Genomic DNA, 25,960 nt, shown 5'->3' with positions numbered 1-25,960 from the left:
GCCTAGGTAGGTAGTGAGGTCTCCCCGAAGATAGAGTAAAAGAATAGAAGATGATCAGCTGAATAGTATTCATGTCTGATGGCACATCGCTGCGCAAGCTCTTGGCCTCTGACTGGGTTGTCAAAGTGTCCTCCAACTTTTCAAGCCGACTAAGGGAATTACATAGACTGCCATACCACGCCTTGATGTGCTAAAGCGAAGGTCATAGAGACTACCTACCCAATCCTAAGACCTATTTTCAATAGTACTAGCTTATAATACATTCATAGAAGAGGATATCTTAACTTATACTAGCTCTCTGATGGCTTCTTAATACCTATCTAATAACAACAGACTGACAGAGAAAAAACAGTTGCAGAGAGAAAAGAAATAGAATATTTGAGTAGTCTTAGGAATCATATGATTTCTCTTGACCCAGCTACTAGACGCAGTCTCTAGTTTCAAGTAGAGTTCGTTGGCCACGTAGTCTGAGTAGGGAAACAGCGTGACCACCATGACGGCCGCAATACCGGTGGAGGGGTCGATCCACTAAAAAGACATCAGACAATTTCCTCAAGTGATTCAAGTTCTGTTCTCTCCCGGGTGATACTGCCAAACTTACCCAGTGTGAATTCGCCGCGCCGCTCCACATCATGCTCCCTGCCTTCCTCTTGCCCGGGATGTCCTCTAGGTTCAACATGCCGCCGAAGGCGAAATTGGCCGGCATATCGACGGGATACTCGGGTGCGAGTCCCTCAGGCATGCTCGCAACCTTTTCCATCAAGTCCTTCTGCAGTTCGGGGCCGAGCTGCGCCCTGAAGAGCATCTCCGTCGCTTCGGCACCGAGCAGCTTACCCTGTAGGAGCCCCTGTAGGAGCTTCGCGTAGTCCCTCGCCGTGGTGAACAGCCCCGAGCCGCCGCTCTCGAGGGGGTGCTCATCCGCCAGCGGGGACGGGCCGGCCCCCAGCGTGCCGTCCTTCGAGCGGAAGGCAAAGCTGGCCGACCTGGCCTGCCGCTCCCCCGCGCTCTGGCCTGGCCGGAACGTGCTGTCGTGCATGCCCAGGACCTGGAAGACGTTCGCCGTCGCGTACTCCTGCAGCGTCTGCCCGGTGACCTTCTCGAGCACCTGCCCGGCCCAGTCCATCCCCGTGCCGTAGAGCCACTGCGCCCCGGGCTCGAACAGCAGCGGCGTCGAGAACCCTTCCTCTGTCCAGGTCGTGTTTGTCCTGTGCCGGCCGACGGATTGCCGCCATTTCATGAGCGGTTCTGATAAGGTGTCATATGCCAGGCCGGAGGTGTGGGATAGGAGGTGCCAGAGGGTGATTGGGCGGTGGTTGTCTTCCAGGATGGGCTGGTCGTCCTCGTCGAATCCGCGGAGGATCTGGACGTCGGACAGGAAGGGGAGGCGTGCGCCCAGGTCTTCGTCGAGGGAGAGCTGGCCGCGCTCGACGAGCTGGAGGAGGCAGGTGGCGGTTAAAAGCTTGGTCAGGGAGGCCACGTATGTGAATGTGTCTGGTGTGTACGGTGCGGCTCTGAGGTCGAGGCCTACACGGCCGGCTGAGCCCTCGTAGAGGGTCTCTTCAAGGAGAGTCAACCGGCATCAGTTCATAGTCTAGGCCATGAGGGAATGCGCTCCACAATCAACGACTAATACGTCACTCACCCTTCTCATTGACCACCACGAATGAGACCCCGAGGACTTTGTCTTTGGTGTCTGCCCCCGAAGCAGCATAATTCTCAAGTATCGAGTCTAGTTCGGCCATGGCTTTTTCTTCTTTTTTCGAGAATGTGATTAGAGTGCCTGATGAACAGTTTCTATATGCTCAGGGAATCATTAATTAGCTCCCAGTTTTGCCGCGATGACTCGGAGGCATTTATGTCAACCAGGCACCAACTGTTGGGGGAACACCGTGTCCAAAGCCACCTGGGTCGTCATCTTCTAAAGTTCTGCCTGCTCATGAAAGGTGGCCGCCGCGTTTTCCATGCGCAGTATGATTCGTGTCTGTCAGCATCTCGTCCGGGAGGAGCTAGCATCTCACATGGCTCATAATTTCTCATGGTGGTCGTGGTACGGGAACTTCCTCACCTGGCAGGTCTGAGCAGCCACACTGATGGTCGAGTATGTCATACTGCATACACTAATTTCATTATGTTTTTATAGTCGTCATTTATGTCTGACTCTTCATTTATTCAGAGGCACAGATCCTTTAGCAGTATGAATTTGATAGTAGTAAATGTGGAAGAAACTTTCACCGCAGTGTCATATCGCATTCATTGCTTGTACATTCTGCATTGAACTACCAGCTAGCCATCCATACAGAGACATTACTGCACGGGGATCTTTGATATAGAAAGTCTGTTAGCTATTGAATCCTTTTTCCTCAGTCATGATTGGTAGTGAAATAGCAGCTAAATCCTGACAGACACCTCGTACATTTGAGAATATGAAGGAATGGCCATATCCAGGTACTATTTCAGTAGACGCTTTAAGACAAATCCTTGAAATCAGGACTGAGAAAGACAAGTTAGTATACGTAGGCACGCCTAAAGATCTTTCAGAGATTTTGAGGCGCTTCTGTCAGTGTACGAGTTACGACTTCGTCAATCAATGTACAGCTCAAAAGCCCTGATACTGTGGCTTTCAATACTAACAACGACACGACGAGCCTAGCTAGACGCAGGCCATGACAGAGCCGCATGGCAATGCATCTCGAGAGAAATACCTAACCTCCCCAGATGTCAACAATCAATCTACACATGACATCCATCTCATTGGCCCAACGACACAGACGAATAGGGAAACAGACCCGGCCGTCACGATCTTTGGTCGAACACCAGACTCATCTATCTCTCTCGGCACCCGCATGCACGCACGGAGCAACCTCCTCCATCGAGGGAGCTCTTCTCGCAACTACTAGTATGGCCGCTGGGGAGCAATGCGAGGACAAGTACGTGGTAGGTAAAGTTGAAACACAGGCCTGGCAGGGGCCGGGACCCCGGGGACGTGGATGGGACAGCACTCGGAAGCGGCAGGTCCCGGGCCAACAAGGTGCTTGCCAACCTTGGGACAGCCGGCTCCTGAGATTGCCCGCCCGTCGGTAGGGTTTGGATTGGCCCTGGTGCGGCGGGCGGGAGGACACATTGAGGTTTTTTCCAATAGGGCTGGCTGCATGCAAACTGGGGGTGGATCAATGGCACTGACGTACTGACCCCGGATTGATGTGTCGCCTGCTGGGTTGGTTGGTTGGTTGGGTGTCCGGGAAAAGACCACATCGGTTGCTTGACTGGGTGGTGTATTGCGTGGTTTGGATATGAGCACTGAGTGAATGGTATCGCGAAACCGTGGGCCAAGCTCGAGCCCAGGTTGGGCGCTCCAGCGAGGGCGTGTCCAATCGCAACTGCTAGTATATCTTGCACCGACTCGTGAACACGATGCGAGTAGATATGAACGACATGATGCGATTAGTCACCTAGGTATGAACGAAATCAGGACAAAAAAAAACACAAACTCTGCGGGCTGGCCAGGCAGACAGACGACATTGTCTTCTTGGGACGAGGGACTCGAGCATGAGGTAGGTATCCGTAGCTTAGCCGACCGGTTGGTTGGGAGGGGCGAGGGCGAGCCTGTGTGGGTGTGAGCCCATGTGCTATGAAACAGGCGGCGTTTTGGAGACGAGGGCGCAACGGGCATGGGGAGTATCGCGCGAGAGATAAGACTTGGCTCGCCCGGATTGACGGATTGATAGCTGGGGGCGCCTGGGTTGTGATTGCTTCGTGTCATAGGAATGACGGGGGAAGACGTCATGTTCAGGTTTTGTGCTCGGCGATTGAGTTGGGTGCTTGGTTCTTTCTGATCAGGTCGAACTTTAGGAGGACTCGGACTATACTATGCTTGGGTGTAGAGGTTAGATGCTGGATCCACGCATGTCCGTGATGATCTCACTGTAGAATACATAGGTGCATATTGACTGGCCACGTCGATGTCGACACTACTAGTATACTCCCATTATCTTCCAGCTTAGTAGTGGAACTCAAAAAAAATACAAATAGTCCATAGTCCATACTCCCATTATCTGCAGGAGATAAGTTTCGTTCGTCTCGTTCATAACTTTGTGCGTTTTTGGCAGATGAAGGAAGATGCGACTCGGCAGCCGTTTCGTTGTCTGCCCAGGTGCCACGCTACCGAGGTATTCTAGTTCTACCAGGACTCGGACGGGCAGCGGCGAACGGAACTTCCAAGGTTACCAGTGCTGTGGCACTGGGGCCACGTCGGATATCTGGCCGGGCTGGGCACTGAGCAAAAGATGTACTGTGCAGTAAGCTCGTACGACGGTACATGGCCATTCGCGCGGTCCTGAGCACACGAAAGTTTAAAACTGCCCGGGTCGGAGGTACTCCTCAGGCCACCCACCCACCGGGCAGGGAGTACTAGTAGCAGTGGGCACGGTAAGCACTCGGGACCTTGGAATAGAACATGCAGGTCTGACAGCATCACGACTGGTCAGACAGTCTGACTGCGACCCGACACCTGTAAGGGGGACCCGAGGGGCATGAATCTGCAGTCCAGACGATACGATATCCCCACGTGCATATGCATACATACAGGCGACCGAGCCTGAGAGCAGACAGAGGGAAAGTTTCTCACCCACCCACCGTGTGATGTGCCTCATACTGTACAGTACTCCGTACCTGCGTCACCCCTTCTCAGCCCTGCCGAGACCTGGCGGTTCAGACCCGGACCTGGGACTCTAGTGTAGTGTACGCCACACACAAAAGCCCGTGCTCGGGCCTGGAACCTGCATTACCGAGTAACCGTAGCAGCAGCAGCTGGAGCCCCCTCGAGGGCCGCTCGGCGGGCAGGTAGGGCAGGATGGATGGATTGGGGGTGGTGGGGAAGAAGATTTTGGGGCCAAGCGCAGCACGTGGCCAGCTGGCGAGGCACGGGCGGGAAACAAGGATCATGGAGGGAGGGAGGGCGCATGCGTGGATATTTGTGTGTAGCGCTCTGCGCAGTAGTCAGACGCCATGTTTTTTTTTTGTCGTGAGTGTTCTAGCTGGATGGCTCTTTGAGGTGGGACTAACTTGGATGTGGTATATGCGCATAGGGACTGACTGCATTGGCATTTACGTATTATATATAGGTGGCGTGGAATCTATTCTCATTCTCATTAGCAGCATATATACACTACACCAAAGCCCCATGTATAGTGTATACGTGCCATGGTATATTATTACACTGACACTTGTATTATGGGCCGCCGTCTGCTTCATGATGTTGCAGTGCAGTGGCGGGCGCTTGTGAACGTGAGCATTTCTTTTGACACAGGTGACACCATTTACGTAGTCCAGCCCGAGTCCGTACTGCATGCAAAGGAGAAGGAACAGTCAGTCAGTGGTTGGTGACGACAATCGTCCCTCTGGTACGGGGTACGGAGTGCAGACTGACTGTTCTACGACCTCGGGATGAATCCAATTTGGGAAGCAACCCCCTGAGTGGGGCATGGGGCAGCGAGGGCCCCCCACCTTCCTACATGTCTGCAGCAGGCCGTCAGCCACTCATCAGTCACCCTCGTTTTCGCTGCTGCTGGCGCTGGCGCTGGCGCCGCCGCTCGCTGGCCCTTCTTTTTGGGCTTGCAGGCTGCAGGAGCTCATCGCCTGCAGGTGGATCTGTGCCACCCGATGTTGTGTGCCCATGCAGCCCGATGCTGGTCAGTATTGTGTACAGCACGGAGTAGATACAGATTACAGTGTGTGCGATGGGGGCGGTGGCCGATGAGATAGATGACTGAGATGCCAGGAAGCACATGGCTGGCAGTGGTCAGCCTTGAAAGGGGGGACCACAGAGTACGGAGGTACATGGTACGAGAATAAATAGTACGTACCACCCACTGCCTATCCCAATCCTCTCCTTTCCGGTTTTAGCGTGGTGGACAGCGCTTTGTCTTTGTCTGTGGGAACATTGAAGGCTCAAGTGTTTGTTTGGATGCAACCTGGAGTGGTGCTGGCAGACCACTGTGGTAATGTTCTGCATCAGCCGACCAGAAACACGCATCCTGTCAGCCTGTCAAGATGCTAGGTAGACCTGGTAGACAGACAGTCCCCGTTGACCAGCCCCGTTTGCTGGAGCGATCAATTGATACTTAGAGATAGGGACCCTCTAGATAGGAAGAGGCACCACTTGTGGCCCTATCCGGCCTAGCACCAAACCCCATCTGTGTGGTCTCCCGTTGATAGGTACTCGGTACCCATGTACCACAACACTGAACCGCCCGAGGACGGTTGTCCCCAGCCCCCAAACGCCAGCCCGCAGACCGAACCCACCGGTACCGTACCGCTACTGCCGATGCCAAATGCGTCTTTGGGTCTGGCTGTTACCGTGGGCTGAAGAGGCGTGGGGGCTGTTGGCTGCGTGCGTTCCTCGGCGGGTGGGCCTTGGGGCCATCGAGAATGGGGTCCTTGTGGTCAGTATCTTGCCTGCATTTTGCATTGACCGACAAAGCTGGGGGAAGAGCAGGAGTGGATGAGGGGAGGAAGAAGGGGTCGGTGGGGCGGGCCCAGGGACCAGCTAGTGTACTACATTAGTATGTAAACCCACCCGCGCACCCACAAACAGCAGGAGGCTACGGGCACAGCACGGGCTAAGGATAATGGGGATAAGGAGCACTTGGTGAGGAGCCTTGGGAGCCCAGTTGCCCAGGTACGTGTTATTAGTGTAGTCCGTAGTCTGGCCACTGCCTGCAAGGTACACACCACTCTCTCGATTCCTTCCGTCCTTGCAGCCTCGCTATCGTCGCCGTAACCCGTAACAAATCCCTCCGTCTGGGCCGTAGGGGAAACACACCGGCAGTCATCCAGTTCCATCCACGGCCGGCCTGCAGTCGTTCGTTCCTTCTTCTTCTCCCCTCCTCCTTGCCGCCGCCTCCCCCCTGCGCCGCCGACTGCACCTTCCCACCCACCCCCTGCCGCCCCAAACGCCACCCCTGCCTTTTCCATCTTAACTCTTTCTCTTTTCTGCTGCTCTTTCTTCCCTCTTTCTGTCCCCTTGTCCCGTGCTTGATCGGAGGCAGCATTGGCTGGCTGGCAGTAGTTGTACACAGTATTTTTTATTTTATTTTCTGTTTTCCTTTGGACCACCCGAGCGAGCCTCATCTGGCATCTGATCTGCATTGATGATCCATTGAAGAAAGACTGTCTGTCTGGTTCTGGCTTCTGTTGGCTTGTCTGGCTTTTTTGGCTTCTGCATCGCATCGGAAGTGGCGTCCCACCACTGCTAGATCGGCCTCTCGAAGCTCGTGGCCCGTTCTGACCATTCTGGGAAGAGACTGGGCTGGTTGCTGGTTGCTGGTTGACGGTTGAGTCCCTCTACCACAGTCGCAGTCCCCTGTCGCTCGGTCGTTGTCGAATTGTCAAACCGTCAAACCAGTCAAACCACACGCTTGCACCGCTGCCACTCGCTGCCACTCGCTGGCACCCGTGGTCCAATCCCAGACCTCGCAGCCCGGGACGGGGTCATTGACGACAAGGGCCATCCCACGCAGAGCTGGCAGCACGCAACGCAGCGCACGCACACACGGCCTGGCTCTCAGACTCTCCCAACTCTGTTTCTCACGCCTCGCACGCCTCTCGGTCTTGTTTCTGCGACTGCCTGCCCTCTCCCTCACACCCCAGCCCAGCCCAGCCCAGCCCAGCAGCAGGGACACCAAGGACAGACTCACGCAGCCGACACACTTCGCATAGACACCAGAGACAGGGAGCAACAGGGACCGGCTGCCACTGTCACACGCCGGACGCGCTCGCCCTCCTTTGGCCCTCCGTCCTCTCCCACCCCCCGCCTGCTGTGCGTCGGGGCCAGGAGAGACAGCCCGCCAGCCCACGGAAATGCCATCGCCTCACGCCCATGCTCATGCGCATCAACACACCGGCTCCGTCTCTGCTGCTGCTGCCGCCTCAAACACCACCGCCGCCGCCACCACCTCTTCCGTCTCCCTGCCCCAGTCCGCCTTCAACTTCAACCTGAACTCGGCCTCCTTCTCAAACCTCTCCCAGGCCTCCCTCGCAGCCTCCCTCCCCAACAACCCCACCCCACGATCGACCACGCCCGCCTCCCAGCTCACCCTCGCCTCCTCCTCCAGGAAGCCATCCTCGTCCCAGCTATCCCAGCACAACAGCAACAGCAACAGCAACCACCAGCTGCAGTTCCAACACCAGCTCCAGCACCCCCTGCCGCCGCCGCCCCAGCAGCAACACCACAACTTCCACCAACAATACCACCACCAGCAGCAGCAGTACCACGACCCCTCCTTCTCGGCAGCCCATGTTTCACGGCCCGTCTACGGCTCCGTCCAGTACAATCCCGCCCACCGCCCATCCCACATCGCCAACAGTGTCAATCTCACACCCTCCTTCTCCTCTGGCTCGCTCCCGCGCACCTCCTCGCTGCTGCCGCCCCCGAGCCTGACCCTCGACCAGTCCTCCTCCTCCGCCTGGGATCAGCCCGCCCTCCTCAACCCCTTCTCAAATGCTCCTGCCGCCGTGCCTGTCCCCGCCGACCCGGTGAACGACCGCGAGTTTGACGACTCCGTCTCGCCAAAAAACACCCGCCGCCGCCACTCCAAGTCCCACTCCCGCTCTAGCAGCCTCGGCGGTCTCAGCGACGGCTTCCGGAACCTCAATAGATGGTCCATCTCCACCGCCTCCAGCCGTGCTTCCAACCCCGCCTCCGCCACTGCGAAGCGCTTCTCCCGCCGCATGAGCATTGATTCCACCGCCCTCTTCTCCCAGTCCTCCTCAGCCTCGCCCAGGCGCCTGCACAAGAGCCGCCCCTCCACCGCCGGTGGGTCCCCCGAGGACGCCCGTCACCACTACCAGCACCAGCAGCAGCCCTCCGTGCCGCCCCTGACGTCCCTGCCTCCTATCGTGCAGCTGCCCTCCCTATCACAGGACGACCTGGTCGGCGCTGCCCTGTCCGGCCGGGACCCGAAGCCAGACCGCAATACCTTCTTCCCGGGGCCGGGCGCAGACGGTGAATCGGGGACTTTCTGGGATGATTCGTCAAGAGCCGGCGACACCTCGTACCTGTCAACCTCTGCGCGTAACACCCCCGACCTCGTCGTGCCCACCTCGACCTTCAGCCGGGACGCCATAATGCCACACCCCGAGGATGGCTCTGCACATCGTGAGAAGGGGCACTCGAGGAGCCGGTCCCAGGGGCTCAAGAGCAGCACCGATTCCACCTCATCCCAGAGGAACCCCAGCCGTTCCAAGCAGCCCTCGCAAAAGGCAATGCTCTCCAGGGCATTGCAAAAGGCCAACACTGCGGTCCAACTCGACAATGCCCAGAACTTCCAAGGCGCCCGGTCCTCGTATCGGGAAGCATGCGATTTGTTACATCAGGTCCTGCTGCGGACTGCCGGCGACGAGGACAAGAAGAAGCTTGAGGCCATCGTAAGTCGCAACCAACACCCACGTTTACCGTTGATTTGTTTTTTTTTTTCTCTTTGATTTTGATTTTTTTTGTCCCCTTGACAATACTAACGCGCCTTCGCACCGTTCAGCGCAAGACGTACGCAAGCCGCATCGAAGAGCTAGACCAGATGCTCCCAGACGAGGAGCCGGAGAGCAAGGCCCTCCCCCAGAGACCGAGAAGCAACAGCACAAGCTCAATACCAGCGGTCGCCGGGCGCACGAGAAACGGGTCGGTGGCTGCTGCGGACCCGAGGGACGATCAGCCCTCGAGGCTGCGGTCCGATTCGGAAAGGAGCCAGGCCAGCCAGCGGCCGGTGCCAAACTACGCGAGGCCGACATCGGTTGCATGGAGGCCACAACACAGCCCGAAGCCATCGCTGGACGGCGGGCGCTATGTGACAGCCACGCCGACAAACTTCAGCGAGCCCTACACTCGCTCGCAGTCTGCCTTCTCCCAGACATCCCCCCGCAGGGATCGGTTGGCCCAGCCAGACACGTTCCTGGCTCGGCCCATGGAAGATGAGTATAAGCCCCCGCCTCTCTCACCGCGCAGGCCAATATCCCCCAATAAATTCGGCCCGGATGTCTCGGTCCGGTCCGATTTTTCGAGCGACATGAACCGTCTCGCCCCGACACCGTCTTCCCAGAGAGGCCACCAGCACAGCAACAGCCACGAGTCAATATCCTGGCTGGACCCCATAGACGAGTCGGCGGGCTCGTCGGCATCGTCGGTGCACTCGCGGTCGTCGTCGATGGGGGTCAGGAGGAAGCATATCCGGTCGGCCAGCGGCGACACAGAGGCCGAGTTCGATGCAGCTCTTGACGATGCTATCGAAGCGGCGTATGACGACGGCTACGAGTCAGCGGATCCAACGCAGCGTCCCGTAAACCTCGACCACGTCGTCGACGAGGACGACGTCATCGCCCAGGCCCTCAAGAAGGTGCAGGTAGCTAAGGAGCGGGTGCGCCAGTCAGAGCTGGAGATGCAGCGGCTCGCCAATGACAGGAACCAACGCATGAAGGCGCTTCAGGAGGAGGAGCAAACACTGCCCGGGGGCTTCTACGACGGGGATGATTCGGAAGAGGAGGAACGCATCCTCGAGGAGATGACCTCGGGCTACGCCATTGAGAACTTCACGCTCGAGGACCAGTCAGCAAGGAAGCACATGCCGCGCGAGTCCGACTCTAGCGAGCTCACCTCGCGGACGTGGCACAGCTCCACCGTGTCGAACCCGCCCACCGCGAACACGGTGCTGTCGCCCGTGACTGAGACTACCACCAGCATCCCGTCTCTGTCCAAGAGTCAAGGCCCCATAGCGCCGCCGCCATCGCAGTCGTTGCCCAAGCTGCCCCCCGGGCCCCCCGGGCGCCCGCCATCGTCTGGTGGCCGTGACAGTGTGCGCGACCGCCGGCTGTCTGGGACCAATGCGAAGCAGCTCAAGATCGAGACCCAGAAGCTCGGGCCCAAGGTCCAGGAACCAGCTACCGCAGGCCCCTTGATGCAGAGCAAAGACTCACTCGCCGGTCCCCAGCAGCCCAAGACCGCCGGCATCGTCGGTCAGCAGCAGAGGCAAACCCTCGGTGCCACCCCCAGCGCGGCCCGCTCCGCCTCGCAGCTTCGTGGTGGGCCACCGCCGACCCCGCCAGTGCCTGCTGGCCCCGACGGGCCCGTTGATGCCCGGTCCGAGTCGCCGGCCGTGTCTCGGCCCCCGGCGTTGCGCAAGAACTTCTCGTCGAACTCGTTGAAGAGCATGAAGACACGCAACCTCTCCATTACCAACATCGATGAGTTCTCGGACGGTTCCCCCGGGACGCCGCTGTCCAACCAGTTCGGAGCCACCCCAGCACCGCGCCTTCCCGCGCTGCCATCGCTCCCCACACCGGTGGCTGCAGCGTTCCGAGACCGGGTCACGTCCGGGTCCGCGGCTGGTGGCTTCCACCTGTTCGACAATGACATCCACTCCCCGGCGTCGCCAGGCGAGCAGGACACCCCGTCCGAGGATGCGCCGCTGCCCCTGGAGCCCTGTCCGACGGACGTCATGCTGCGGCCGTTCTGGCTGATGCGCGCCCTGTACCAGACGCTCGCTCACCCCAAGGGCGGATACATCAGCAACAAGCTCTTTGTGCCGAGGGACGCGTGGCGGGTCAAGGGGGTCAAGATCAAGGGGATGGAGGAGAAGACCAGCCAGTGCGACCTGCTGACTGCCGCCCTCCAGAAGCTGGCGCGGGTGAACTCGGAGGATGCCGACGCGCTGTTGGAAGAGATGCAGAGCTTCGAAAACGTGCTCGAACAGGCGCAGGTGTTCCTGACGCGGCGGCTCGGCAACGAGGTCGGCGTACAGGGCGCGGGCACCATGTTCAAGGACGCGGACGGGGTGTTCGAGGCCGACGGCAAGCCGGTGCCCCGCAACAACTCCGTGAGCGCCAAGGGGGCATTCAGCTGGCGGCGTCTGCGGAGCAAGACCAGCTCGACCGGGCTCGGGAGTACGTACGAGCGCAGTGGCAAGAACAGCGGGGCGGGCCTGGGCGGCGGGGCGGAGGGCATGTCACTGGCTACACTCCCCATGACGGACCATCCTACCTCTAAGCCGGGTAAGAGGGACGCGATGGGCGTGCAGTTCAGTGGGCCGAATGCCAATTACATGGCTGCGTTGGCGCGCCTGTTCGACGCCGCGCAGACCATCGGTACGTGTTTGCCTCTTTTTTTTTTTGGTTGTTTCGTGGCGTCCAATTGCAAAAAGGTTTCTGACTAACGCTGATTGATGACACAGACCAAATCGCCCGCCAGGTTGAGGATCCGGGCCTCCGACACGCGGACAAGACGCAGGTGGGGCTCGAGCTCTGCACCAGGCATGCTGCCGAATTCTTTGCCTTTTACATCTGCCGGTTCGTCCTGCAGGACCTGACGTTGCTGCTGGACAAGTTCATCAAGAGGGGTAGTGAATGGGTGATGGTCTAAACCGAGGTGACGGCAGGAAAGCATCTTCCGATGATGGGAAATGAGCCGCGGAAGGGGCCCTGAAGGGGTGGGGGCTCTAGGGATGGATGATCACAGTGGAGGAGGGACGAGGTGTGAAAGAAAGATGGAGGGGCTCACTGCTGGTGATGGCAGGCGAAGCCACCTCGCGACTGGCAGAGGACAGGAGGTCGACCTCGTGTCTATTGTCTCATTATGCCCACCGGGAATGAGCCGACCTGATTGACGTTCCTGGGTCGGACTCGGCCATTGTGGGCTTTACTGGTTGTTCCAATTCTCTGGAGTTTAAACGGAAAGATACCTAGGAAGATATCCCGCATTGGGTTGACATGTTTCAATGATATCAACACATTCGTTCGCCTGGTTATTCTGGCGCGACAGCAATCAGCAACTGGCATGCTCGATATGAATAAATGCGTGAGATGCGTGGTGTGCACAATAGAGAAATAAATACTCAAGTCCCACCCAGTACGTAGATACCTACCTAGGTACTTAGGAACTTGGTTGGTGCTGCGATAAGATAAGGAGGACCCTTGGTCGGGTCGGTCCAGAAATGTAGAGGCCAAAAGAATCGAGCCGACCGACACGACAATGACCGGCACCATTTCCTAACAGCCATCTTGGATACGCGGCTGCGCGGCGAATTCTCCGATGCGACCAGTATGTCTGCGGCCGCTCTGCCCATCAAGCCGCCTGGTGCGCAGCATTGCGTGTCGTGACCAGCCGGGCAGAAGAATAACCATAATACTACCTCCTCCTTTGCGACAGGGACCACTTGCACTCGCAGCAAGATCGTATTCCTCCCCTTCGTCCTCGCCCCCCTCGTCCTCGTCCTCGTCCTCCTCCTCCTCCTCGTCGCCAACAACAACAACGTCAAAGAAGGGAGGAGGCCCAAAAACCGACCTCGAGAAACGCATCGCCGCGATCCCGCTCGAGCGGTTCCGCAACTTCTGCGTCATCGCGCACATCGACCATGGCAAGTCGACGCTCAGCGACCGGCTGCTGGAGCTGACGGGCACCATCTCCAAGGACGACGAGAACAAGCAGATCCTCGACAAGCTGGACGTGGAGCGCGAGCGGGGCATCACGGTCAAGGCGCAGACGTGCACCATGATCTACAAGCACAGGGGCCTCGACTACCTGCTGCACCTGGTCGACACGCCGGGCCACGTCGACTTCCGCGCCGAGGTCACGCGGTCCTACGCCTCGTGCGGCGGCGCCCTGCTGCTGGTCGACGCCTCCCAGGGCATCCAGGCCCAGACCGTCGCCAACTTCTACACCGCCTTCGCCCAGGAGCTGGTCATGGTCCCCGTCGTCAACAAGATCGACCTGCCCACCGCCGACGTCGAGCGGGCCGTGGCCCAGATCAGGGACACCTTCGAGATCGGCGCCGACGACCACCAGGGCGGCGCCCCCGTGCTGGTGTCGGCCAAGAGCGGCAAGAACGTCGAGGCCATCCTGCCCGCCGTCGTCGAGCGCATCCCCCCGCCCGACGGCGACAGCACCAAGCCCCTGCGCCTGCTGCTGGTCGACTCGTGGTACGACACCTTCCGCGGCGTCAACCTGCTGGTGCGCCTGTTTGACGGCACCGTCAAGGCCGGCGACCACGTCGTCTCGCTGGCGACGGGCAAGAAGTACACGGTCGGCGAGGTGGGCATCCAGTACCCGCACCAGGTCCCGCAGGGCGAGCTGCGCGCGGGCCAGGTCGGCTACCTCGTCTTCAACCCGGGCATGAAGCGCATCCAGGACGCCAAGCTCGGCGACACCTTCACCACGGTCGGCAGCGAGGCCAAGGTCGAGATGTACCCGGGCTTCGAGGAGCCCAAGCCCATGGTGTTTGTCGGCGCCTTCCCGACCGACCAGTCCGACTACACGCGCATGTCCGAGAGCATCGGCCAGCTCGTCCTCAACGACAGGAGCATCACGCTGCAGAAGGACCACTCGGACGCGCTGGGCGCGGGCTGGCGCCTCGGCTTCTTGGGGAGCCTGCACTGCTCCGTCTTCCAGGACCGCCTGCGCCAGGAGTACGGCGCCAGCGTCATCATCACGGAGCCCTCGGTGCCGAGCCGCATCGTCTATCCGGACGGCAAGGAGGTCATCGTCACCAACCCGGCCGAGTTCCCGTCCGATGAGGACCACCGGGCGCGCGCGGCGACCTTCTACGAGCCCTTTGTGCACGCCGTCGTCACGCTGCCCGAGGAGTACCTGGGGCGCGTGATCGAGCTGTGCGAGGCCAGCCGCGGCGAGCAGGTGGGGATCGAGTTCTTCCACGCCACGCAGGTCATCCTCAAGTACGACCTGCCCGCGTCGGCGCTGGTGGACGACCTGTTCGGGAAGCTCAAGGGCGCGACGAGGGGGTACGCGACGCTCGACTACGAGGACGCCGGCTGGCGCGAGAGCAGGCTGCAGAAGCTGCAGCTGCTGGTGAACAAGAGGCCCGTCGACGCCATCTGCAGGGTGGTGCACGCCTCGCAGGTCGACCGCCTGGGGAAATACTGGGCGTCGCGGCTGAGGGACTTTGTGGATCGGCAGATGTTTGAGATTGTCATCCAGGCCGCGGTGGGCAGGCGCATCGTCGCGCGCGAGACGCTCAAGCCGTTCCGGAAGGACGTCCTCGCCAAGCTGCACGCGAGCGACATCTCGAGGCGCCGGAAGCTGCTCGAGAAGCAGAAGGATGGGCGGAAGAGGCTTAATGCCGTCGGGAACGTTGTCATCGCGCAGGAGAGCTTTCAGAAGTTTCTGACGAAGTAGGGGGGGGGGGGTGGTTGAGGGATGGTGCTGGGTTGTTGGAGCCCTCCTGGGTATGTGGCGGTGCCTGGGTGCTGTCTGTGTCTGGATAGACAAAGCCGAAAAAGTCGGGAGGCGGTGGGGGGAAAGGTAGATTACTTGCTTACTACATACATGTCGTAGATATCATACATGGTAGGTGTACAAAAAGCCAAGACTTTACAGGAACAATCACCCCCGGGTTTCGATACACTGTGGAAGATGATATCCAGATCTGACTGGAAACCTTTGAGACGCCTTGTATGTAAGAGAGAAAAAACTTCCCCGGAGGCTGCCCGGCTAGGGTCTGGCTACGGGATCACGGACTGGGATATGTTCTGAATGTGGGTGGGTATAAGGCCTTGTGCGAGTAATTTACATGGAAGGTATAGTTATTCACGCGGCGGTTTTCTATGAAACTGCTCCGTACCGGCCTGTCGATCAGTGGGTGCGATTTGTTAATGTGTTGTGTCAACGTGACTATGACTGCGTATGGACTACTAACTAGTACGGCATGGAGTGTAGTTATCTGCTTTGATTCCGCTACTGAGTTAGGGGGGGGGGTGGCTCCCAACGATCGTTAATATCACCGTAACTAGTGCTGGTTGGGTGGACAGCGAGCGACACGGTATCGAGGGCCAACAGGACTCAATTTTACTTTGCACTCATGTATATATGGTTGAGAGCTCGTCCTGACTGGGCCCCATCTTGTCTGCTTGCAATAGCAGAAAAGCTACAGACTATCTGCATTCTACTGCATTCTTCTACGATGTCATCTCAGCAGCAAGTGGCCCCATAAGGGCAGAAGGATAATGAATATTTTCTAAAAGTACGCAGTAGGCTGTTCGTTATAGGGTTTAAGTTGCGACGTTCCAATCTACTTGCACAAACCGGCGTTCTCTCGGGAATACAATGCTGCCAACGCACTCCTTGGTGCCTGTACCTTAAAACGGTCCCGTTGGTGATCTCTCTACTTTACGAATTTAATAATGTGTGGGTTCTCGGGTGTTATCTATTAATATATAATTATATAAAATATTCTTCTATTTTAATTCTATTTTTTAAGTATTTATATATATAAAATTAAAGTGTATAAAAATTATATTTATATTTATATTTATATCTTTAATTAATAAATAATTATTATTTTATTAAATTATAAATTAGTTTTTAATAAAGTTATAAAAATATAAAAAATATAATTAAATACTTTATTTTTATAATATATTATAATATTATATTTTATATTTAAAAGAAATTTTATTTAAAGTTAAAAGAAAAGTTATAATATAGTTTTTTTTATAAAATTTAAAATTTATTATTATTTATTAAATATTAATTTTATAATAATTATTATAAAATTAAAATTTAAAAGGTATTTAACATATATATTATATATTATTCAATTAAACTAGGTTAGTAATTAAATTATATACTTATTTTAATAATAGGTATACTATCCGTCTTTACGGGTGCGAATATCTGCTCTCATTAGCACTCACAGTGGTCGCAGGCTTCCATTGAACTGGGTCATTGGGTTGAGTGAGCTCACAGAGTCACGAGCAAAAGACTTGGTGCGTATCTCATGGATGGCGAGGGCCTTCTTCCAGTCTTCTATGTTTGTAGTCAAACCTGGCATCACTATGTGAACGCGCCACACACGGTTTATGTGTATGGGAATTAGAAACGAAACCACCACCACACCTCAGGCCTAGCATGAACAGCTGACAGGGTGGGGGTAATCTTAGGACTACCTGAAGTTGAAGTCTTTGAGTTCCTCTATAAGCCGGAATAACAGCAAATACCCTAGGTGATCCTTTCAAGATAAATACATCAAGTTTCACTCTGCATGTATTCTAACAGTAACTTTCTAATTTGCTTCTGTGAACTAGTATCATAGCCATTGCGTCAAGTTGTCCCAGTACCTGTTCTTGCTGGTGCTGTCAGCGATGAACAGACTGTCTATCCTGTACGAAACTTCCAGAGAGCAACGCGCAGGAAGAGCCACGTGTCAAGCGGCACAAGACTTATCTGAGAGTGACTTTCGGACGAATCGGTGGTACTGTCGTCCCCGTCTCAAAATATGTCTACCAGGCGTCACGCCCAGCATTCGGCATGAGCATAAACGAAGCTAAGCGTATGCATGTGGACCCCAGTGACGTACAGCATCACGAACTAGGTGTTCAAATGACAAGATAGAAATCAAGCAGAAGATATTAATTAGCGTTGAACGCGTACGGCTGCGTTCACATGGTCGGCTTGTCCCGAGGCAGCCCTGGGGGTGAAGGAACAACTGTGCACCGCACGCAGGGGTCCGCGGCTCAACTGTCGCCCATTGGCAAATATAAGCCCTGATTCTCATTCGCAGCCGCGTCCCAACCCCCACGGGCGGACATACGTAATTGGGAAACACTTTGGGCATGGAGGATCTCGGTAAGGTTCCCCACTTGGCAAAGACGGTATACTTCACTACATGTTGTCCCGAGACGTTGGGATGCCTCTTCTCGCCAGGGACACCGATCGCGCAGTCCATGCACGTAGATGAGGGCGGAGGGGGCCCGGTGATCGTACACAGCCTTCTGCGGCTGTAAGGCCGAGGAGTTAATCTATCTAGGTTCGCTATCGCTTTAGGACAGCCCCTTGGCCGCGGCTGTGGGATTGTGGATATAAACCTCGTCGAAGTCCTGCCGCTCAGCAATGATGAAGGGCAGAAGACAGCAACCACCTCAACAGCCGTGACCTAAGTGGCTCCAACAAGTAATTTCCCGCCACTATCGCTCCCCCACCGATACTTTAAATTTCCAACCACGTGAACGCATATTTCGACCCCATCCACCACCTCGCGGACAAGATGCAGCTCAGCCACGCCTCGGTACTGTTCGCCCTCGTCGCCTCCGCCTTGGCCTGGCCGCTTGTCAAGGAGTCGTCGTCAGCCCATGAGAAGCAGCCTCTCTCTGGACGTCAGATCGCAGCATGTGAGACGCAGACGGCGGCGGAGCAGGTCGGCTGTATTGAAGCATGCCATGGGGGCGCTGCTTGCATTGTTGGCTGGTGAGCACTACCCTCTCGCCCTTGTTTGTTGTTCCGCCCACGGTTTACTTGGTCCTAACACTTCTGGGGATTCCTAGCACTGCAACCGCCGTTGATGGATACATCAGCTGTGCCGTATAACGAATGTTGTGACGTTGCGGGCCTTGTCGAGTCTCTCGGAACATTTGGAGGTCAGCCGTCGGGTTAAATCGTTCCGTGGATAGAAAAGGACATCGTGAGGGATGGTCTGATGATGTTGAATGCTGCTTGGGATTTCCCCCCCCTCAAACTCCTTCGTGTTCATCTATATGGTTCTCTGTTAGTCGCGAACAAGGGGGCGGCGGGTTTCAATATCTGCACGTACATATGCCAGTATAGGGCGACCGGAAGAGGGCGACTTGCACGGACCAGACAATGATTTCAGACGAGCTCCGATTTGTGTAAATTAAATATTCCCAAGATAGACAGACTTTGATCAAAATCCGGTACAGAACCTTAATAAGTAATGGACATGCTCGTGGGGCGAATGTTGCCCAGAGTTGTTGAAACCGTAGATACTTCATGAATCATACCCAAAAGAGAAATAACACTGAACCCGCTCGCTTTTTGTGAGTGCAAGTTTGATGGCTGGACAGTCTCGGTTGTCAACGAATGTCATGGGATCGATCATGTCATGAGCACCTGCTTCCCAAAGACCCTCGAGCACGCGGCAATGTCCCAGTTCTCGACGTCCATGTCGCCCGAGTCCCTCAGCTCCCACACGCGCTTCATTATCCGCATGCTCTCGCCGACGGTGCCGAACTCGAGCAGGGGCCCCATGGACGAGGCCATGTGGGTGAAGAGCTGCTCCTGCTCGCGGGTGGCCAGGCAGCCGAGGACGTAGAAGGGCCAGGTCAGGCTCTTGAGGACGGCGGGGCTCGAGATGCCGTACAGCAGCTGCATGGCGACGGCGATGCTGCTGGCGGCGGTGCGCACGGCGGCGGCCCACCCCGTGACGACGACGGACAGGTAGGCCATGGAGGCGAGGGCCCAGATGCGGGTGGCGGCGATCTGCTCGTCGATGCGCATCTGGTGGGCGGCGTCGGGGCGGTAGTAGGACCTGAGGACGGCGGTGATGTCAAAGGGCCGCTTCTTGAAGCTCTCGCGCTCGAGGCGGGCCAGGCCGCCCTGCAGGCGCTGGTGCAGGCGGCTGCCGTGCTCGGTGAGGTCGTTGAGGCTGAAGGTGCCGCGGGCCTTGTTCTCCTTCTTCCAGGCGTCGAGGACGGCGATGTCGGCGACCACCAGCAGCACCCAGCCCTGGCAGCCGAAGAAGCTCTCCATGCGCAGCATCTCGCAGGGCGGGTTGGGCGTCTCGTCGACGATGATAAGATTGTGGTAGTTGCGCAGCCGCGGCGGGCTCTCGAGGGACGTCGAGGCCACGATGTCGGTGTAGAGCAGGAAGGCCGAGAAGAAGCGGAACGCGCCCTGGTCGCAGTGCCACACGACGCGCTCCATCATGCCCTGGTTCCACGACGGCCGGCTCAGGGCCTGGATGACGGCGGGGATGTCGGGCTTGCCGTCGGCGCCCACGCCGTACTCCTCGAAGATCTCCTGGAAGATGGCCATGGCGGCCGAGAGGTGGACGTTCCAGTCCGACGTGCGGGCCATCGAGTGCTCGAGGATGAGCAGCTGGATGATGCTCTCCATGGTCTTGCCCTTCTGGAAGATGGTCGTCCTGCCGTCCTGGCCGCGCTTCAGGTCCTCCATGTCCTGCTGCATGGCGCGCACCGCCGTGTCGACGTGGGCCACCAGCTTGTTCCAGATCTGCTGCGAGCAGACCTGGTGCCGCTCGCCGCCCTTGAGGATGAGGGTGAAGAAGTAGGCGCTCAGGCTCATGCCCGAGTGGAAGAAGGCCGTGTTGCTGCGCAGCATGGCCAGCAGCCAGCTGCGCCCGCCCTCGAGCACCGACGGCTGGTAGAAGGGGAAGAGGAACGGGAACACGTAGTCGAGGAACGTGATGGTGAAGTCGGTCTCGACGTCGACGGCGATGGCCCGGTCGCGCTCGTTGTCGATGCCCAGCAGCTTCCACACCGTGTACTCGTGGGCCGGCGGCAAGGGGGGCGCCACGAAGCCGTCGGTCACGCAGTCCGGGCACACGGGCGGCGACCTCTCGCTCGAGCTGGGCGGGCTGGTGCCGGGCGTCATGCTCATGGCCTCGCCGGCGGCGGACCCGTCGCTGCGGCTCTCGTCGCCGCTGATGTTGTTGAGTGACGAGAAGGACGGCCTCTGGTGCATGGTCTGCATCTCGGGCTTGTGCGGCGCCGGCCTGTCCTCGGCCAGGGCCGGGTCGTCGGGCCTCCTCATGCGGTCCTCGTGCAGCGTCAGCACCTGCACGTACTGCCGCTCCCGCCGCGCCTCGGCCCCCTGCCGCACCTCGGCCTTGATCCGCTTGGCCATCTCGTTCTGCAGGTCGCCGCCGTCCATCCACTCCGGCCGCGCCTCGCTGTAGTGGCATGTGATCTCCAGCGCCGAGCACGCGTGGCACCGCGGCTTGGTGCGGTCACACTTCTTGCGGCGGACCCGGCACGTCCAGCATGATGGCGGCTGGTGCAGCGGCGGGCCCTGTGAGTGGTGGTGTTGTTGTTGTTGTTGTAGTTGTAGTTGGGAGTGGTGAGGCTGAGGGTGCATCGAGTAAGACATGGTGGAGTGTGGATGGGGGTGGGATATGTGTGGTGTGGTGATATGCTTCCGTGACTCCGGCTTCTCTCCAGCCCGCCGCTCTGGAGCCTTCCGGGGAGGCCGCGCTAGAGTGGGCGGTGGAGGAGGAGGCGGTGTGTCTCTGCGTCTGCGTCTGCGTCTGCTTGTGAGCCTGAGCCTGAGCCTGAGCCTGAGCCTGAGCCTGGGCCTGAGCCTGAGCCTGAGCCTGCGTCTGACGTCTTGACTTCTGACTCTGGCTGATTAGGGGGGAGGGGGCCAGGCGGAGGAGGCTCAGCTGTCGATGAACTTTGTTCTAGTCGTGCGGTGGGTAGGAGTGTAGTCAGAATCCAAAATCCACAAGGTCGTCGGCTGGAGGGAGGCGCGCGCTGCTTCTTGTGTGTCTTTCTCCGTTGTCCTCCTGGCTATGAGCAGATATGTTTCGAGTCTGTGTATGTGTGTGTGTGTGTGTGTGTGAGGGACAGGCGAGCGAGCATCTGGCCTCTTGTCTATGTGTGTCGATATGTCTTCGTATGCGTGTGAGCGTGAGCATATGCCACTGTGTGTCTCACCTCACGTGGGATGGAATGTCAGGGAGCTTGTATGTAGGATGGGATGTCCGAGAAGCTCTGCTCCGTGGACCACATGTCGTTGTGCCATTGAGGTGTCGTTAAGCCGCAGCCCTGTGGACAGTAGCCGATCTGTGGGCCCGGAGCCCCAAGCTTGGCGTACGCCTGGCGTTGATCAGGATAATTAAGGTTTTTCATGCCTTGGATTTTCGAAACGCATCTGTGTACCGCACATCAGGCCAGAGGAGGCCAGCACAGGCAATAGTGCCCTTGGGTTTCAGGGGGTTACCTGGGAGGGGATAGCCTGGGCGGGCTGGGGAGGCTGGGTGCCTTGGGGCCGTCTTTTCTTTCTCCGTCGGCCGATAGTTGGTTTTACTGTGGTATTCTGGGCTGCCTGGCAAGCCTGGGTACAATCGTGCTGGAATAAACTCGGGTCCATGTCCCCAAGCGACTGGTCTAGATCCAACCGACCCCCCCGAGGGCCCATTTGCCGTTTGTGCCGTCGGAGATTGCCCAACGCTGTTTGGGCGCAGCTGGCGCAGCTGGCGCATAGATGGTGATGCCCAAGTGACCTGTATTACTCTGCTGATCCCTATCATAACTACCTGCCCCGTGCTGCGGCAGTGTGCCCTACACCCAAGTGCTGCCTAGGCAGTATACACCCGTGGACTAGATGCGGACGCAGACTGCAGATCACTGGCATTGATCACTGGCAATGATCTGGCAGGGCAGAGGCAGACATAGGTACCTACCTAGGTAGAGCCACGATGAGGCATAAACGAGTATATTCACGTCCACCGCACAAGGGCCTGCATGCCTCGGAGAGTTAAAAGAGGTGGCCTTGCATCGAAACCAGCCAGCTGGTTGCCCAGGGTCTCCAAGGTTGTCAACGTGGGCCAGGCTGGCCTCCGCCTCACCCGCCTCGCGCCAACAAGAAACAGAAACTCCATTTGGAAGGACAGGCAGGACAGGACAGGAATGCGTATGCACCGTTGCTGTGTACTGTAATTCTGCTAATTCACCACCACCCTCCAGGACCACCCTAGCTGCGGCCGACGCAGCCGAGTTTGACAGAGAACCATGACAGGATCCATTGCCATCATGCCTTCATTCCCACCCTTGCCCCGTCCCAGTGTAGCAGTCAGGCCCGAAGGGGGATGGCCCAGCGCAACGGATCTCTGGCCCCATGCAGAACTGACTCGAGCCCGTTTGAACTGAAATACCCACGCGCCCGCCGCTTACCTCGCTAGCTGGGCCTATGGGACTATGGGAGGGGCGGCTTGGCAGCTCTGGGAAACGGCGCCTCTGAGATTGCTGGGCCTTCTGCCGGCGGCGGTCTCGCCTTTGTTCACAACGGTCGAGATCCTGCAGCGGCTTGGCGGCAGTGTGCCTGGCCTGACCTTTGACGTTTCTATTCTCGGCCTGTCATTTGTGATAGTTTGACGCGCCTGAAATGCCTGGTCCCCTCGTGGTTGCCGGTGGTGTGGCAAGGAGGGGGCCCCGTTTATGCTTTGGTGAAGCAGCCACTGGCATCTGACAGGCGTAACTTTGAGGGCGTACACGACGGTTCGGGAATAGCAGCTAGGTTTGACAGGCCACGTGCGGCTGGCCATTTGCTATTTGCTGATTTACGCAGTACGAGTCACGGCTGGGCGTGGGCCCAGGGGACGGACCAATGACGTCCTGTTTTGGGTTCTTGTAAGAGGACGAGATGGTTGGTATGAGGATCACACGTAATATGGTACAGTATATATAATTTTAGTTGCTACTACCTCGTCTTGTTATATGCCCATGCGAGCATGTGCGACGCTGGCACCGGGCTACGACACTGACCTCTTTTTCTGACGAATGTCCACGCCGATGCCGAACCAATACTCGCAGCGCTGCATCAGCTCGGAGCCCGCCAGACTCTCCATGCTCGTCAGGCCGCCCGTGTCGAACAGGATCCGCTGCTGGCTGTCCTCGTCCCACGGCTGCCACTCTGCCGTCCCGTCGAGCCGGTACGTGTTTGGGTCGTACGACCTGATGAAGCTGGTCCAGTACGCCTGCACCACCGGCACGGCGTTGGCGTTGGTCCCGTTGGGATAGTAGCTGTCGGGCGCGTTGCCGCGGGTGTTGAAGGGCCCGAAGATGGCGTTCAGCTCGACCGTGTGCGGCACGCCCTTGCCCGCGGCCACCTGCGCCGGGTCCTCGACGTTCCACCGGTAGTGCCAGCTCTGGGGGACGCCGTAGCCGACATAGGCCGAGGTGATGTATATCCCCGGGCACATGTAGCGCATCTCGCCGTACGTGTCCGACAGCTGCCGCCAGTAGCAGCCGGCGTTGGGGCACGTGTCGTTGGCGTTTGGGTACAGCGCGTTGATGTCGGCGAGCTGCGCCGGCGTGATGTAGGGGAACTGGTCCCGGAGCCACACGTTGCTCTCGGCCAGCGTCGACGTGTCCTCGGGCGCGAACGACGTGCCGCCGTTGGTGTCGTCGCCGATGATGACGGGCACCTTGACGAAGCTGCCCTGCTCGAAGGCCGTGTATGTCAGCTCCCGGATCAGGTCGCCGTCGATGGCCGGGTTGTACATGTACTTGGGCGCGGCCTCGGCCCCCGGGTACGGGATGTTGAAGTTGGCGTCCTGGAGTTCCACCGCGGGCTTGGCCCGCAGGCACGCCAGAGTCTCGCTGCTGCTGCCGGTGCACCCCAGCCGCACCGCGAGGCTGTCGTACTGGTACTGGCTCTCCTCGGGGGTCAGCACCGTCGCGAACGAGACCGACTCCGCCGCCGCCGCGTGGAACAGCCCGTCGTCGCGGCCCCCGAACGCCGCCAGGTGCAGGCTGACGCTCGCCGCACCCGCCGAGTCGCCGCCCAGCACGACGTGCCCCGGGTCGCCGCCGAACTGGGAGATGTAGTCCTGCACCCACTGCAGCGCCTTGCGCTGGTCGTACAGCCCGTTGTTGGCCTGCAGCCCGTCGTTGTTCGTCAGGAAGCCGTACGGGCCCACGCGGTAGTTGAAGGTGACTACGATGATGTTGTTGCCGGACGCGTTGACCAGCCCCGTGCCGTTGTAGTTGGCGTTGGAGTTCTCGTTGAAGCCGCCCCCCTGGATGAAGAAGAAGACGGGAAGCCTGGATGTCGAGGTGGCGTTGCTCGGCGCGTATATGTCGAGGTATAGGCAGTCCTCTGATGTGTCGGTTGCGTTGGATGGTTTGCCGGTGCCGATGCAATACTTGCCATGCTGGTTTCACACATGTCAGATCCTCTTTTATATATATATATATTCCGTATATATTAGGTCTATGTATACACACAGACAGAACTACTAGTGAGTTCATCACCGGGGCACCCTCAGGAGATGGATAGACATACTTGGTTAGCCGGCTGTGGGGTGCTGACCACAGCAGGGTCCTGGGGCCGTGCAAAGCGAAGGTCCCCAAGAGGAGGCGCTGCGTAACGAATTCCAAGCCATTCAGTAACCCCTGTGCCCGACTGTGCTGTGCCGATATAAGTCGAGTAGTCGAGGCTGACTGTCGGGTCAACAGCCAGTGCCGGAGAAGGCGCGCCGGCAAGGAGGGCAGACAGCAGCACCGCCGAGGCGGACGAGAGATTGGGAGACCTGACCATCATGGGGGGACGAGGGGAGGAGGAGAGGCGGACGGCAGCACGACAATCACCAAGGCCTGATCGAGCAACCATCCGCCTCCGGCCCCAGTGGGCGGGCCCAACCAGGCCAGTACTTATATATTCACACTACTAGATGAGGGTGAGGGTGAGGGCATGACGACGACGACATGCCATCGGCACGCCTGTGGCTACGGTGACAGCTGCGCCGACTGGCGAGACAATCTCAGGGCCCGTCCGCGGCGAGAGCGAGCCCCAACCGGGCCGACTTTGATTGCCCCCAAGAACTCCGGCCCACCGGACCTGCCATGATGCAGCCATGTGCAGCGAGTCAACACCAGCTGGCCGTCCCCGTCGGTGCCGGGATGAACTGGTGTTTTCCCTGGTGGTGGACAGCCCATGCTGGCCTGTGGCCTGTCGGGCGGGGCAACACGCTCGGGTTGCTGTGCCTGACGAGTGGCAGGCTCAGGCCATGCATATCATGTGGCTCATAGTGTGGGGAGGAGTTCCCACCCCATACCAATGCATGGATCCCATGGGGTTCCCCAGATGCCCTGATGCCCTGGCCCAGATGCGACCTCGGCAGTCGTCCGCTGCGACTCGCACCCCGAAATGGCGGGGAATTGGGCCACGCGCTTTTTTGCGGTTGCTACGTGACGGCTGGCGCCCTGCCACGTTTTGCGGGCTTCGGGGAGGGCTTTTGGGAGGGCCTCCTCCTCAGCCACACGTATATATATATACGGTTTATACGAGATACGAGCGGTATATGCGGTGCACGTATGACAGTATGTAATTTGCGAGCCTGGCTGCAGAATATAGTCAATCACGCATCACACCCTCACTGATAAGTCGACAAAACTCTAATGGGCACCGCGGGACCCCCGGGTTTGTGCA

At 58.1% G+C, this 25,960-nt stretch overlaps 3 protein-coding genes across 3 annotated transcripts; all 3 read right to left on the bottom strand.

Moving 5' to 3' along the window:
* Window positions 1-215: 215 nt before the first annotated feature.
* Window positions 216-1,783, bottom strand: KVR01_011637 (uncharacterized protein; the record flags this gene model as incomplete). The annotated part of the gene is made up of 4 exons (XM_044781364.1): window positions 1,643-1,783; window positions 602-1,557; window positions 423-528; window positions 216-232 (listed from the first exon to the last, which is right to left on the bottom strand). Exons 1-4 carry the CDS (start codon window positions 1,740-1,742, stop codon window positions 216-218), a joined length of 1,179 nt encoding a protein of 392 aa, XP_044639346.1. The 5' UTR covers window positions 1,743-1,783.
* A 15,951-nt stretch (window positions 1,784-17,734) lies between these two features.
* On the bottom strand, window positions 17,735-21,734 carry KVR01_011605 (uncharacterized protein). Its single transcript, XM_044792433.1, has 2 exons — window positions 18,582-21,734; window positions 17,735-18,521 (listed from the first exon to the last, which is right to left on the bottom strand). Exon 1 carries the CDS (start codon window positions 20,894-20,896, stop codon window positions 18,884-18,886), a length of 2,013 nt encoding a protein of 670 aa, XP_044639314.1. The 5' UTR covers window positions 20,897-21,734; the 3' UTR covers window positions 17,735-18,521; window positions 18,582-18,883.
* Window positions 21,735-23,220: 1,486 nt separating this feature from the next.
* KVR01_011552 (uncharacterized protein) lies at window positions 23,221-25,731 on the bottom strand. The gene is made up of 2 exons (XM_044791940.1): window positions 24,815-25,731; window positions 23,221-24,683 (listed from the first exon to the last, which is right to left on the bottom strand). The coding sequence occupies exons 1-2, from the start codon at window positions 25,139-25,141 to the stop codon at window positions 23,280-23,282; spliced, it is 1,731 nt and encodes a 576-aa protein (XP_044639261.1). The 5' UTR covers window positions 25,142-25,731; the 3' UTR covers window positions 23,221-23,279.
* Between the last annotated feature and the right edge of the window lie 229 nt (window positions 25,732-25,960).

This window comes from Diaporthe batatas (genome assembly GCF_019321695.1).
Source record: "Diaporthe batatas strain CRI 302-4 chromosome Unknown Contig00016, whole genome shotgun sequence".
Classification (NCBI taxonomy): domain Eukaryota; kingdom Fungi; phylum Ascomycota; class Sordariomycetes; order Diaporthales; family Diaporthaceae; genus Diaporthe; species Diaporthe batatas.
This window is presented reverse-complemented; position numbering and strand designations above follow the sequence as displayed.